General features: G+C 41.8%; 1 protein-coding gene across 1 annotated transcript in view; it reads right to left on the bottom strand.

Moving 5' to 3' along the window:
• Positions 1-15,619, bottom strand: part of HEBP1 (heme binding protein 1) — a 38,756-nt gene extending 23,137 nt beyond the window's left edge. Inside the window, exon 1 of the mRNA XM_069585662.1 lies at positions 15,212-15,619. Coding sequence (XP_069441763.1) covers positions 15,212-15,289 — 78 coding nt within the window. The 5' untranslated portion in view covers positions 15,290-15,619. The remainder of the gene's footprint in view (positions 1-15,211) is intronic.
• Between the last annotated feature and the right edge of the window lie 885 nt (positions 15,620-16,504).

Raw genomic sequence — 16,504 nt, 5'->3', positions numbered from 1 at the left:
GGACCACCAGGTTCTGGTCCATTAAAGGACCCCAATAAGTGGCGCCCAGAACAGGGACACTGGCATATGTGGCATTTCAGACAGAGTGACTCCAGGCTTACTGAGGTCAGGACCTATTGAGGACGGTAAGTACTAAGACATGGATCAAATGGCTAGAAAGCCCCAACGTTTCTCTACTTTACTTCACCATTTGTTTAAAGGTCACAGACTTTTGGTTTTGCACCAATGAGTAGAGGCTTGCTTTCAAACAGTGGTTAAAATGTAATCCTTGGTTCCCTGATAGAGGCATTTTGACTTACAAATCTGGCACCAGGTGAAAGAAAATGTTGAACGAGCCACCAGGCAGGGAAAAAATATTCCAGTTGATTTCTGGCCTCTATGGGCTCTCATTAAAGCTGTAATTCTGCCATTTCAAGGTAAATTCAAGCCTTCATGATATTTGACAACAGACAGAACACTTATTATGAATAAGTGAATATGAATATGAATTAGATGATGAAACTTTACAAAAGGCCCAATTAGAACAACATAAAATATTTTAAAATTTTCCTACTAGCCCTGCCCCGGCTGCTCCAAATGCTCCTCCTCTGCCAGCAGGCACGAATCCAGAAGTCTTCCTTTGTTAGACCCTAATGATTCTAATAACGACTCTCCTAAGATGTTTTTTGACAACAAAACTGGGAAAACTGGCAATGCTGGAGCTGGCAGTCCCCAAAACCAAATTATTTTTGAAATGTTAACTGGCACCAAACAATTTGATACCATAGAAGCTCAAACACAATGGCCTCCCTTATTGCATGAACAATGAAAAACAGTAGCCCTTGAAGCTTGGGATCGAATTACTCCTCAGGAAGAGCCTACAGGTAGCTACACTAAAATATTACCAGGACTTAATGAAAGTTATGCTGATTTTTTAGCTAGATTAGAAACTGCTATTGCCCGTATTGTAATTGGAGAAGAAACCAAAAAACAGCTAGAGAAATTACTTGCTTATGAAAATACAAATCAGAAATGTCAAAAAGCTATCTTTCCGATTCATGAGACTGGGACTATTACTGATTATTTGAAGGCTTATTGCAATCTAAGATCAGAAACTCAAAAGATGCAAATGCTAGCTGAGACAATGGCTGCTACCTTTAGAAAGGAAAATGAAAGATGCTTTAAGTGTGGAGATAAATACAATTAAAAAGGGACTGCCCTAAGAAGGCTAATAAAAAACCTACAAAAATTTGCCCCTGCTGCCATAGCGGAATGCATTGGGCCAAAGACTGTAAATCTAAATTTGATATTGAAAGAAAACCTATTCCAGGAAACTTCAAGCGGGGGATGCCCCACCCCCGGGTCCTCTTCAACAAAAACCAGGGGCAAACTATATCTTTTCCCTGCTGTCAATATACCAGCCTTAAATGATTTTTTCCTTTACCCTCGAGCAGTCCCTTCTAAAATACCTACTGGACTTTTTGGACCCCTGCCCCCACAAACCTTCGGTCTTTTACTTGGCCAGTCTAGTTTGACTTCTAAAGGAATTACTATTCACCCTGGAATAATTGATTCAGATTATAGAGGAGAGATTCAAATTAAGATGTCATCGCAGATTCTATGACAATTCAAAAACGGGGACAAAATTGCTCAATTATTTCTTTTACCTTACATTTCTATTAATTTCTCTAATAATGTACGGACAGGCAGATTCGGCAATACAGATCAAAAAATCCTTATGGACATCACTGGTATCTGAATCAGTTCAGTTCAGTTCAGTTCAGTTGCTCAGTCGTGTCTGACTCTTTGTGACCCCATGAATTGCAGCACACCAGGCCTCCCTGTCTATCACCAACTCCCGGAGTTCACTCAAACTCACATCCATCAAGTCAGTGATGCCATCCAGCCATCTCATCATCTGTTGTCCCCTTCTCCTCCTGCCCCCAATCCTTCCCAGCATCAGAGTCTTTTTCCAATGAGTCAACTCTTTGCATGAGGTGGCCAAAGTTTTGGATTTTCAGCTTTAGCATCAGTTCTTCCAAAGAACACCCAGGAAAGATCTCCTTTGGGATGGACTGGCTGGATCTCCTTGCAGTCCATGGGACTCTTAAGAGTCTCTCCAACACCACAGTTCAAAAGCATCAATTCTTTGGTGATCAGCTTTCTTCACAGTCCAACTCTCACATCCATACATGACCACAGGAAAAACCATAGCCTTGACTAGATGGACCTTAGTCGGCAAAGTAATGTCTCTGCTTTTGAATATGCTATCTAGGTTGGTCATAACTTTCCTTCCAAGGAGTAAGTGTCTTTTAATTTCATGGCTGCAATCACCATCTGCAGTGATTTTGGAGCCCCCCAAAATAAAGTCTGACACTGTTTCCACTGTTTCCCCATCTATTGCCCATTAAGTGATGGGACCAGATGCTATGATCTTTGTTTTCTGAATGTTGAGCTTTAAGCCAAATTTTTCACTCTCCTCTTTCACTTTCATCAAGAGGCTCTTTAGTTCCTCTTCACTTTCTGCCATAAGGATGGTGTCATCTGCATATCTGAAGTTATTGATATTTCTCCCGGCAATCTTGATTCCAGCTTGTGCTTCTTCCAGCTCAGTGTTTCTCATGATGTACTCTGCATATAAGTTAAATAAGCAGGGTGACAATATACAGCCTTGACGTACTCCTTTTCCTATTTGGAACCAGTCTGTTGTTCCATGTCTAGTTCTAACTGTTGCTTCTTGACCTGCATACAGGTTTCTCAAGAGGCAGGTCAGGTGGTCTGGTATTCCCATCTCTTTCAGAATTTTCCACAGTTTATTGTGATCCACACAGTCAAAGGCTTTGGCATAGTCAATAAAGCAGAAATCGATGTTTTCTGGAACTCTCTTGGTTCTTCCATGATCCAGCGGATGTTGGCAATTTGATCTCTGGTTCCTCTGCCTTTTCTAAAACCAGCTTGAACATCTGGAAGTTCATGGTTCACATACTGCTGAAGCCTGGCTTGGAGAATTTTGAGCATTACTTTACTAGCATGTGAGATGAGTGCAATTGTGTGGTAGTCTGAGCATTTTTTGGCATTGCCTTTCTTTGGGATTGGAATGAAAACTGACCTTTTCCAGTCCTGTGGCCACTGCTGAGTTTTCCAAATTTGCTGGCATATTGAGTGCAGCACTTTCACAGCATCATCTTTCAGGATTTGAAATAGCTCAACTGGAATTCCATCACCTCTACTAGCTTTGTTCATAGTGATGCTTTCTAAGGCTCACTTGACTTCACATTCCAGGATGTCTGGCTCTAGGTGAGTGATCACACCATTGTGATTATCTGGGTCACGAAGATCTTTTTTGTACAGTTCCTCTGTGTATTCTTGCCACCTCTTCTTAATATCCTCTGCTTCTGTTAGGTCCATACCATTTCTGTCCTTTATGGAGCCCATCTTTGTGTGAAATGTTCCCTTGGTATCTCTAATCTTTCCCATTTGATTGTTTTCCTCTCTTTCTTTGCATTGATGGCTGTGGAAGGCTTTCTTATCTCTCCTTGCTATTCTTTGGAACTCTGCATTCAGATGCTTGTATCTTTCCTTTTCTCCTTTGCTTTTCACTTCTCTTCTTTTCACAGCTATTTGTAAGGCTTCCCCAGACAGCCATTTTGCTTTATTGCATTTCTTTTCCATGGGGATGGTCTTGATCCCTGTCTCCTGTACAATGTCACAAACCTCCGTCCATAGTTCATCAGGCACTCTATCTATCAGATCTAGTACCTTAAATCTATTTCTCACTTCCACTGTATAATCATAGGGATTTGACTTAGGTCATACCTGAATGGTCTAGTGGTTTTCCCTACTTTCTTCAATTTAAGTCTGAATTTGGCAATAAGGCGTTCATGATCTGAGCACAGTCAGCTCCCGGTCTTGTTTTTGCTGACTGTATAGAGCTTCTCCATCTTTGTCTGCAAAGAATATAATCAATCTGATTTTGGTGTTGACCATCTGGTGATGTCCATGTGTAGATTCTTCTCTAGTGTTGTTGGAAGAGGGTGTTTGCTATGACCAGTGCGTTCTCTTGGCAAAACTCTATTAACCTTTGCCCTGCTTCATTCTGTATTCCAAGGCCAAATTTGCCTGTTACCCCAGGTGTTTCTTGACTTCCTAGGTTTGCATTCCAGTCCCCTATAATGAAAAGAACATCTTTTTTGGGTATTAGTTCTAAAAGGTCTTGTAGGTCTTCACTGAACTGTTCAACTTCAGCTTCTTCAGCATTCCTGGTTATAGACACACAATTAGAATTAAAACATATTGAGGAATCTTGCTCTCCTTGGAATTCTCCTATTTTTGTCATAAAAAAGAAATCTAACAAACGGTATCTCTTAACAGACCTTAGAAAACTTAATGCATCTATGAAACCTATGGGTGCATTACAACCAGGGATCCTACCACCTTCTACTGTTCCTCAAAATTGGCACATTATTATTACTGATTTACAAGACTGCTTTTTAATATACTTTTATACCCTTTAGACCGGGAGAGATTCACTTTCTCTCTTCCTTATCCTAATCATATCGGGCCTCATAAAAGATTTCAATAGACTGTGTTACCTTAGGTATGCTTAACAGTCCTACTATTTGCCAGAATTTTGTAGCCAAGACTTAACATCCAATGTGACAGCAATTCCCTCATGCAATGTATCATTAATAATATACTGTAACTGCAAACAGGAGAAATGGTATTTTTGACACTGAGTGGCCATGATATTCTTTAGACTCCAGAGAAAACTGATTAAAATAAGATCTTTTTTGAAACTGCAAAACTGGTTCTTCTTACACATGCAGTTAGGAAAAGGTTAACTTGTTAAAATACTTTTTTGGAACTCCAATTCTGCCTGGGAAACAAAAACAGGCCTAAGAAAAAACCTAAAGTTAACTTGTATCATGTCCTTGGGATACAGAGCCCACTCTATCTAGGACTCCAGCCATAAACAAATTGGTGGAACTCAAAAAATAAAAAAGGATATTTTAAAATTCAAGCAGAAAACTATGCCTGTCTATCTAAAATTATCTATGTCTCACTATATGTCTTTGTTTTTGGATAATATGAAATTAATGAGCTCTATTTAAATTCAAGTTCATGTGAACTGAAAAATATTCAGTATTAAATATGTTTATTTAAATACAAATATAATTTAAATATAATTGTTTGCTAATCTAAATAAGACATGTCTTAAGTCATCAACATTATGTAATACTTTTATTACGCCTAGGTTTAAGGTAAACTAAATTTGTCAACAAAAAGGTAACTCTTTATATATATGTAAATACATAAATAAGATAAAACTTTTAGATAAACTCTATTAAAAATAATTATATTTTAGAAATGATAAACTAAATGATAAAAGTTTATTAAATAGCTAGGTCATTTCCAAATAAAGTAAGATTTTAAAACATTACTGAACACTAACTTCCTCTTATAAAAAGTTTTTTTACAGAAAAACTAGAGATTTTAAACTATTAATAAATAAATATAAACATATTTATATAAAAATAAATATATATAATGTATAATATAATAAATATATTCACCAATCTATAAAATGCTAACATACAAGACACTTCATAGTTGCTAAAGAAAAGTAAGATATATGCTTTTAATAAAAAGATATAAGAAATGGCAAATAAAATGATGAATACAAAAATATAAAAAAGGTTTATGACAAATGAAAGAAAATTGTATGGCAAATGGATGTAACTCATTCCCCTGAACTTTCTTCCTCTTCCTTCTTACATGGTCTTGATCAATACAAATTCTTCTTTTATAGGGGCCACACCTCTCCGAGGTGAAACTACACGACATGTTATAACCCACCTGATAGCTTACTTTACAATAATGAGAACACCTAATTCTATAAAAACAGACAATGGCCCTGCCTATATTTATAAACGATTCAAACAATTTTTATATTCATTCTCTATTAAACAGATTATAAACATTCCTTATAATCCACAAACACAAGACATAATTAAACAAACACATTACACACTAAAACTACAAATAAAAAATTAAATAAAGGGAATACACAGGAATACTTTTATCTTCCTTATCCAGAGGAAACTTTACTAGATTCCAACACAATATATTCTTTAAGCCTATAACTATTGTTAATATAGCTTTATTTCTATTTCCAGTCTGTAAGATTCTTAAAATAACATCAACTTCAGTGCCTGTTTCACAATACAAAACAAAAACAACATGAAAAATACACCATTTGCCAAATAAGTTATTTGTTCCTAAGAGTATGAATGTGCAAAATATTCACCTTCTTTTCATGTCTGTCTTGAAAGTATAATCATCTTCCTTGACACACTGAACAGAGAGATTCAGCAGCTGCCAGGCTGCCTTTCTTTTCCGGGGACACGGTCAGGTATTTGGATGTGACCAGCGTTTCATTTGTCAAGCTGTTCTGCATCAGCTTTTCAGTAATTTCACTTAGGAAAAATGTTTGAGTGTTTGCTCCTAATCCTTTACCCCAAATAACACAAACCACTCAAAACACAGTCAGATCCCATTTCTTTTCATATCAGGAAAAGTGTATATACTGAATGAGGAGAAAATCGACTCATTACTTCAAAACCACAGCCAAATACCAGTCCTCAAACAGATCTCTAGATGACTTTTTTTTTGGGGAATGAAATATTTCCTAGGAATGTTGTCATCATTATTGCTTTCCTTTCTTTCTATAACTATTGTTAATATAGCTTTATTTGTTTTAAATTTTTTAAATGTACCACAAGGAGGTATTTTGACAAAAGCAGAAAAATATTTCGAGACATTGAAGGACACCTCCCTTCCTTTGCCCACTTGGTATCAAGACGGGTTAACTAATCAATGGAAATCTAAGAAACTAATCTTACAGGGAAAAGGGTATGCTTCTATTTCTCCAGACGGATCCAACAAATTCACATGGCTTCCTCTTCAGAAGATTCAACTAAGGGAGCCCCCAGCATTCAAACTAGAGGTGAAACAACAAAAACCCCAAGAGGAAGAAATTCCAATACAAGCCATGGCGGCTTTAAAAGAATGGCATTGAAACAGGTATAATGTCATATAAGAAATGAATCGCCAGTCTAGGTTTGATGCAGGAAAGGAAATGGCAACCCACTCCAGTATTCTTGCCTGGAGAATCCCATGGAGGGAGGGGTCTGGTAAGCTACAGTCCACGGGGTTGCCAAGAGACAGGACTGAGCTACTTCACTTTCACTTTCAGGATGCCTGGGGCTGGTGCACTGGGATGACCCAGAGAGATGGTATGGGGAGGGAGGTGGGAGGGGCGTTCGGATTGGGAACACGTATACACCCGTGGCGGATTCATCCTGATGTGTGGCAAAACCAATACAGTATTGTAAAGTGAAATTTTAAAAAAAGGAAAAACATAAAAAAATTAAAGTTTCCAAAAAATGCCACACTCGATGTCATCGACCTCATGATCTCCCTTCTTGGGGACAGACTAAAACCCCTTCCTAATCAAGCTGAAAATCTGATTTCTCAACAGGGAATGCCTCGGAATCCTGAAAATATTTTTGTCACTATGCTTGCTTTTGCTTCCCCCACTCAGGCTGACTTGATTGATCACACTTATTGGGCTTATATATCTAACCCCCCCTTTTATTATAGGTTATAGAATGGACAGACATAGGACCAATCGTATCCACTAATGACTCAATGCATATGCCCCCTCCTTGGAGCTTGGAGGAGCCCTCTCATCCTGAGGAAGAAGGAAGACTAATTAACATTTCTCTAGGCTATGAAATCCTTCCTTTATGCATGGGCCCAATAAAATTATGTATTAATGTTAATCGACAAACATGGGCTTTCGTCCTGCCTCCAAAAAAGGAACTTCCACACATTGCTTGGACTGTTTACTGCCCTATCCTTTTATAAAAACCATGTCAATACTACCAAAACTCTAGGAAAAGGATAAAAGTTAAAATGTAAGGGGTTTACTTATAAAGACTTTAAATATACTCCTGTTTATTGAGATAAATGTCAAGCTAAATCAGAGAAATTAATGTTTATGGCCAATTACACCATTGTTCATTGGGGACCCCATGGTATGTGGGTATCTAAAAATTCAGACTGAAATTGAAGAAAGTAGGGAAAACAGCTAGACCATTCAGGTATGACCTAAATCAAATCCCTATGATTATACAGTGGAAGTGAGAAATGGATTCAAGGGCCTAGATCTGATAGATAGAGTGCCTGATGAACTATGGACAGAGGTTTGTGACATTGTACAGGAGACAGGGATCAAGACCATCCCCAAGAAAAGAAATGCAAAAAAGCAAAATGGCTGTCTGGGGAGGCCTTACAAATAGCTGTGAAAAAAAGAGAAGCGAAAAGCCAAGGAGAAAAGGAAAGATATAAGCATCTGAATGCAGAGTTCCAAAGAATAGCAAGGAGAGATAAGAAAGCCTTCCTCAGCGATCAATGCAAAGAAATCGAGGAAAACAACAGAATGGGAAAGACTAGAGATCTCTTCAAGAAAATTAGAGATACCAAGGGAACATTTCATGCAAAGATGGGCTCCATAAAGGACAGAAATGGTAGGGACCACACAGAAGCAGAAGATATTAAGAACGGATGGCAAGAATATACAGAAGACCTGTACAAAAAGGATCTTCATGACCCGGATAGTCACGATGGTGTGATCACTCATCTAGAGCCAGACATCCTGGAATGTGAAGTCAAGTGGGCCTTAGGAAGTATCACTACGAACAAAACTAGGGGAGGTGATGGAATTCCAGTTGAGCTATTTCAAATCCTGAAAGATGATGCTGTGAAAGTGCTGCACTCAATATGCCAGCAAATTTGGAAAACTCAGCAGTGGCCACAGGACTGGAAAAGGTCAGTTTTCATTCGAATCCCAAAGAAAGGCAATGCCAAAGAGTGCTCAAACTATCGCACAATTGCACTCATCTCACACGCTAGTAAAGTAATGCTCAAAATTCTCCAAGACAGGCTTCGGCAATACATGAACCATGAACTTCCTGATGTTCAAGCTGGTTTTAGAAAAGGTAGAGGAACCAGAGATCAAATGCCAACATCCGCTGGATCATGGAAAAACCAAGAGAGTTCCAGAAAAACATCGATTTCTGCTTTATTGACTATGCCAAAGCCTTTGACTGTGTGGATCACAATAAACTGTGGAAAATTCTGAAAGAGATGGGAATACCAGACCACCTGACCTGCCTCTTGAGAAATCTGTATGCAGGTCAGGAAGCAACAGTTAGAACTGGACATGGAACAACAGATGGGTTCCAGATAGGAAAAGGAGTACATCAAGGCTGAATATTGTCACCCTGCTTATTTAACTTATATGCAGAGTACATCATGAGAAACGCTGGACTGGAAGAAACACAAGCTGGAATCAAGACTGCGGGAGAAGTATCAATAACCTCAGATATGCAGATGACACCACCCTTATGGCAGAAAGTGAAGAGGAGCTAAAAATCCTCTTGATGAAAGTGAAAGAGGAGAGTGAAAAAGTCGGCTTAAAGCTCAACATTCAGAAAACGAAGATCATGGCGTCCGGTCCCATCACTTCATGGGAAATAGATGGGGAAACAGTGGAAACAGTGTCAGACTTTATTTTTGGGGGCTCCAAAATCACTGCAGATGGTGATTGCAACCATGAAATTAAAAGACGCTTACTCCTTGGAAGAAAAGTTATGAGCAACCTAGACAGCATATTGAAAAGCAGAGACATTACTTTGCCGACTAAGGTCCGTCTAGACAAGGCTATGGTTTTTCCTGTGGTCATGTATGGATGTGAGAGTTGGACTGTGAAGAAGGCTAAGCGCTGAAGAATTGATGCTTTTGAACTGTGGTGTTGGAGAAGACTCTTGAGAGTCCCTTGGACTGCACGGAGATCAAACCAGTCCATTCTGAAGGAGATCAGCCCTGGGATTTCTTTGGAGGGAATGATGCTAAAGCTGAAACTCCAGTACTTTGGCCACCTCATGCGAAGAGTTGACTCATTGGAAAAGACTTTGATGCTGGGAGGGATTGGGGGCAGGAGAAGAAGGGGACGACAGAGGATGAGATGGCTGGATGGCATCACGGACTCGATGGACGTGAGTCTTGGTGAACTTCGGGAGTTGGTGATGGACATGGAGGCCTGGCGTGCAGCGATTCATGGGGTCACAAAGAGTCGGACACGACTGAGTGACTGAACTGAACTGAACTGCTCAGATGATATTAACAGCACTATGTGCGACTATGCTACTCAAGCAGCATAGAAGATTACCAATAGTTCAATGAAACACTTCCATGAAAAGGACTCCTTGGCTGGCTTGATGGCGAAATGACACCTTTTCGCCCTCAAATTGTCCTCGATAAACAGATTGGGCCTAAACAATGGGACATCTGGAAACTTGCTGAGAGCACTGAAGGACTTTGGACTTAGACTGGACATTTCACAGGGACCAATCATAGTCATAGTAATTATTTCTTTTGCTATAAGCAATCATATTTCATACAAGCCTGTGTTCCACTCCCTTTTGTTGCAGCTATACGAAATTTACAATTCAATAAGACTTTATATTCTGTAACTTGTATAAATTGCAAATTATATCCTTGTCTTAACTCTTCTGTTTCCTTAAGAAATGAATCCCTTTTGATTCTTTAATCTCGACATAATCTGTGGTTACCAATAAATCCCCAGTGGCCCTGGGAAGCCTGGGAAGATCCCATGGCTGGACTTGCTTCCTGGTTACTTACTAAATTGCTCTGGAGATCTAAGCGATTCATTGGATGGCTGATTTTTGGCATTTTGGGATTAATAGTTATTTGCACCACTGCTGCTGTCACTGGTGTTACTTTACAAACCTCAATTCAAACACATAATTTTATCCAAAATTGGACTAAAGATGCTCATATAAGTGGCCCTCATATGTGGGCCACTGAGGCTCAGATCGGAGAAGACGATGGCACTCCACGCCAGTACTCTTGCCTGGCAAATCCCATGGACACAGGAGCCTGGTAGGCTGCAGTCCGTGGGGTCGCAAAGAGTTGGACACGACTGAGTGACCTCCCTTTCACTTTTTACTTGCATGCATTGGGGATGGAAATGGCAACCCACTCCAGTGTTCTTGCCTGGAGAATCCCATGGATGGGGGAGCCTTGTGGGCTGCCGTCTATGGAGTCATACAGAGTCGGACACGACTGAAGTGACTTAGCAGTAGGCTCAGATAGATGAGGACATTCAAGATGAAATACAGGAACTAAAAACAGCCATCAAATGGGTTAGAGATCAATTAATAGATGTACAAAAACAGGTGATGCTAAAATGTGACTGGAATTCTACTCAATTTTGTGTTACTCCTGTTCAATTCAATAATAGGGCCTACAACTGGGAACAAATCAAATTTCATTTACAAAACATACATGATAATGTCTCTCTGAATGTACAATTATTAAAAAAAGAAATCTTTGAAACCTTTTCTAAAAATCTGCCCTCTTTCACTAATTTGAAAACTTTAGCTGAACTAGCTGATCAATTATCTGGGCTAGACCCACATGGATGGTTTCAAAGCATTGCTCACACATCGGGTCTAGAACTGTAATTTTGGTGATTGTCTTAACAATTATATTTGTCGTCTACCATTGCCTTCATGCAAAAATTGTTAAAACTAAACAAACTCTAATGGTCAGAACCCTTTTTAGAAATATTATAAATAAATAAGGGGGAATTGTCAGGGAATGTTTAACAGGAGGATTCCTACGTGCTGTTTCTCATAAATCCTCTGTTCCCTATCAGTTTCCATTGTCAGAAACTAGTGGAACAGAAAGCTGCTCCCAGGACTGAGGTCATTATGTGAGACAGGCTTGAATCTCCTTCAGTAAACATTCTCTTTACAACAAAACTGCTTAGTCTCTATCCCCTTTCTTGAGATATGGATTGTCTCCTGACCTTGTAACCATTATTAATCTCTTATTCCCTTGGTAATGGTTGCTATACGTTTAGTTTTCTGATCTTTATCATTGTCGAAAGAAATTTCTTGAACAACAGCCTATATATACTCACAGAAAGATCATTAAAGCATCTTTGCTCCATCAGAGTTTGGGTCCCCGTGTCTTTCTTTCTTCCTCTCTCTTTCTCTCTCTCCCTCCCTCTGGCTCTCTCTCTTTCACTTTCTTATCGTCAACTCTGGACCACCAGGTTCCGGTCCATTAAGGGACCCCAACACCACCTGATGTGGTGGGTACACACACTGATTTTGGAAGACAGCTTTCTCATCATAAGAGAATAACAATAATGATGATCAAGCTGAGTACTTTCTATGTGTCCTGTATTATTTTAAACATTTTATGTGGATCCATTCATTCAACCCTCCAATAACCCAGTGAAGCGTTCTCATCTTCATTTTCAGATGAAGCTGGAGCACATGAGGTTAAGCAACATGCCCAAGATACAGTGGCAAGAAGGGGAGCCAGGATTGCAAGCCAGGCAGTGTGGTTAGTAATATCAGTCCTGCACTGAGCACCCACAAGTCCCGCCCAAACCCACACAGAGAGCTCTATGTCCTTCTCCCCCTCCAGGCAAGGCAGAAGGCACCTGATAAGGTCTGCAGCAGCCTGGGCCCCCAGCAGGTACCTGGAATCAGCCCTGAACATCTGGTTGAACCTAACCTCAAGCTACATGGGGCATACCATGTGCTCCATCCATTGACCCAGGACAGTGGACAATAGTTTCTGACTTAAGACTCTTTCTAAGGAGAGATCATTTCAGAAAAAACATTTTCTTCATAATGATAACACCCTGAAAGTGTATATATTTTTTAAAAGGGTTATAAGAGTCTTTGAATGTTTAATTGTCACACAAGGCACTGTCTCATCTTACAGTTGAGGAATTTCAGGGTTCAGAGAGTTCGAGAGGTTAAGCAAAGTGAAGTGAAAGTCGCTCAGCTATGTCCAGCTCTTTGCAACCCCATTGACTACACAGTCCACGGAATTCTCCAGGCCAGAACACTGGAGTGGGTAGCCTTTCCCTTCTCCAGGGGGTCTTCCCAACCCAGGGATGGAACACAGGTCTCCTGCATCGCAGATGGATTCTCTACCAGCTGAGCCTGAGAGGTTAAGTAACTTACCCCAAATTACCTGTAAGAAAAGGAAAGTTAACAATCAAGTGGTAGGTATTCTGTTGCACAATTTATAATTGGGTCTCATTTAAATTTCAATACAATCTTATAAGATGTGAAGTATTTTCCCCCCTCATCAGCATCAGAGAAGTTAAGCTACCCAGGACAAAGAAGCTAGTGAGAGTGGAGCTGAGCTGAATTCTGACATAACAATACCACTACACTTGCAGGGTGTTTTAGTTTATAAATCATTTTCATGTTTCTCAAACAAATATAAAATTTCTGTCAACTCTGGGAGTGGATGGAGGAGATATTTTCATACCCCTTCTAAGCTGCACGAACTGAGGTTCATTCGGGTTAAATGATTTGTTTCGGCTTGTTAATAACACCCTGTATGGCCCCATATTCTTTTTTTTTTTTTAATTTAAACTTTTTATTTTCTATTGGGGTATAGCAGATTAACAACACTGTGATAGTTTCAGGTGAACGGGAAAGGACTCAGCCAACAATATACATGTATCCATTCTCCCCCAAACTCCCCTCCAGGCTGCCACATAACATTGAGCAGAGTTCCCTGTGCTATACAGTAGGCCCTTGTTGGTTATCTATTTTAAATATGGCAGTCTGTACATATCCATCAGGGACTAACTATTCCTCCTCCTCATCCTTCTCGCAGGCAACCATGTTTGTTCTCTAAGTCTGTGAGTCTCTTTCTGTTTTGTAAGTTCATTTGTATCGTTTTAGATTCCACATATAAGGGATGTCATAGAATATTTCTCCTTCTCGGTCTGACTTACTTCACTCAATGTGGTAATCTCTAGGTCCACCCATGTTGCTGTAAACTGGTCCCATATTCTTAGCAAATGTTGAGGAAAGATGCTTATCAGGGAGGTGCACTTATGCCTGGAGACCACAAATCCATGGTAGGTGACCCTGTACTGATAAGCGGCTAATAAGGAAAAAGAGTTTTGAACAGAGGCACCTTGACTCAAGGAATTGATTTCACAGATACTAAAAAAGCTGAAAGGGGCTTCCCAGGTGGCGCTAGTGGTGAAGAAAACCAGCCTGCCAATGCAGGACATGTAAGATGCAGGTTTGAGCCCTGGATAGGGAAGATCCTCTGCATGGCAACCCACTCCAGTATTCTTGTCTGGAGAATCCCATGGAAAGAAGAGGTTGGTGGGCTACAGTCCACGGGGTTGCAGTGTCAGACACGACTGAACAACTTAGCAAAAGAGCTGAGAAGCCCATCAGGGAAGAGTGAAGCAACCCAGAGGTTTGCAAGAGCCCTACGGGGCTATGGTGGGAGGGTGATCTGCTACCTGAGCTCACATACCTGGGTCATGTGGTGAAACCTAGAACCATGGTAACCTGGCCAGCAAGAGTTGGAGCCCCAGAGAAGCTCCTGGTTCCAGAGACCTGGAACAACACAGTTTTTTAACAAAAAAAGCACTGAGTGGGGAGCTGAGTATCCAGCCAGGAGGAGCACAAAGTACCTGTCTGCAAGGAGCTTATCACCCAGTGGCAGATTCCTGGTTTTCAGGGAGCAGTCCAATCTGCCTGGGTGAGCACTGATGTCAATTTGGGGGAAAACTGCGATGATGCCTCACTCATCCTGTATTCTAGGCGCCCAGTTCTGGGAGTTCCATTGACCAACAAGACATTTCACAGCTCTGAGCCTTTGCACAGGCTCTTCTCGGTTCTGAGCATTCCTGCATATTCCCGAGGCCCAGCTGAAGGCACTTCCTCTGCGAAGGCCTCACCGTCACCCACTGGCAGAACTGGACTGCTCCTTGCCAGGTGCTCCTGGCCTTCCACAGGTACCTCCAAGCGGCGCGGATCTTGTTCTTTTAAACTCCGCTCTCCACCGAGGACGGTTTGGGAGCTTCTTAAGGATAAGCACTTTTTCAGTCCTTCCTGCAACCGAAGACCTCGCAGTACACGAATATTCAGAATGTTTGTAATGTGTAAATGGACCAGTGCATTCAACAGGCGCAGCCCATCTCGTTAAGCTGGGATTCTCCCCTCAAACCCATCCTGTCTCTCTGTCCCCCCTCCTCCCAGCAGAGCCCCCTTTCCGGTCCTCAACAGCCCTGTGGGCCTACCTTGCCCCCTTTGCTCAGGACCTGCCAAGGCCAAGTCTCCACGCTCCCGAACAGCGAGTTCTTGATCATGCCCAACATGGTGCCGCCGCGGTGCGCAGGACGCGCGGGGAAACGCGGGGTAGGGGAAACCGGCTGGCGCAGCAGGCGCGAGCAGAGCTCCCGGTCTAGCGAGGGAGGGTGGGGCGCGGAGGATGGGCGTGGCCCTTATAGGCGTCGCGCACTGGGCTCCGCCCTCAGAACGCAATCGGGGTGGCGGGAGGGCGGGGCGCCACTAGTGGGAGTGGCCAAGATGGGCGGGCGTCTTAGCCTCCGCCCCTCGGAACGCGCTCGGAGAGACGTAGCAAGGACTGCGGGCTCCGCCTCGGCCCGGCTGCCCGCCAGTATCCCGGCTGCCCGCCAGTATCCCGGCTGCCCGCCAGTATCCCGGCTGCCCGCCAGTATCCCGCAGGGGAACCGGTTTCTGCCAGTCTAAGCCTCCAGTACTGACAGACTTCTTTGGCTGGATACAGATGCTCCCCAGGGCGGGACTTAGGTAGCAGTGGGGAACACCTTCTCCCCACACCCCCAATCTGTCCCCCTCCGCGGCCTCTCTCTGGTACTTGGGCTGCAGACCCTCCGGATTCCTCGCGTGCTTTGCGGGGCCGCCACCCACCAGGCTCTGTACCCAGGCAGGTACTGTACCAGGTTCGCAGTCTTTGTAGCCCTCGCCCCTAGGGACCCCCGACTGCCGCATCTCCACCAATGGAGGTCCTAGTTTGCCCCTCACCTGCCCCCTGCCCTTCCACCTTCCATGCACACGATTGAAAAAGCATATTAACTAATTTCTACTTATCACTTTCTTTATCCAACCCGTTTTAGTCACAGATTCTACGTTAATTTCCTAAAGCACAGCTTTTCGGATTTACTTCTATTCAAAACAGTCTAACCGATTTTATTACCACTTACCAAGTGTCTGCTGTCCCTACCAAATATTTTACAAACATTATCTCTCCTTATCACACCGCTAAACGTCTTTTATAGTCATTTTACAAAGGACAAACCCGAAGTTCAACATAATTATGCTTTTTGCATATTTGCCCACTGGTTGCACTGTCATCTGGGATTGTCAGCCTGATTGTTTGCCTCCTTTGTGCAGGCTTTTCTGAACCAAAACTGAGGAACCTCTTGCTGTGCCTGTATCTTGGGATGGAAGACCTTGAACCTGAGCGGGGCAGTGGGAATCAATAATGGTGATACTAATGGTCTCCAGTTTTATGGTAACATATTAACTTTATTGGAGAAGGCAATGGCACC

The sequence above is a fragment of the Ovis canadensis genome, chromosome 3 (genome assembly GCF_042477335.2).
Source record: "Ovis canadensis isolate MfBH-ARS-UI-01 breed Bighorn chromosome 3, ARS-UI_OviCan_v2, whole genome shotgun sequence".
NCBI lineage: Eukaryota > Metazoa > Chordata > Mammalia > Artiodactyla > Bovidae > Ovis > Ovis canadensis.
Note: the sequence above shows the minus strand (reverse complement) of the source record. Positions and strands in the feature narration are given on the sequence as shown.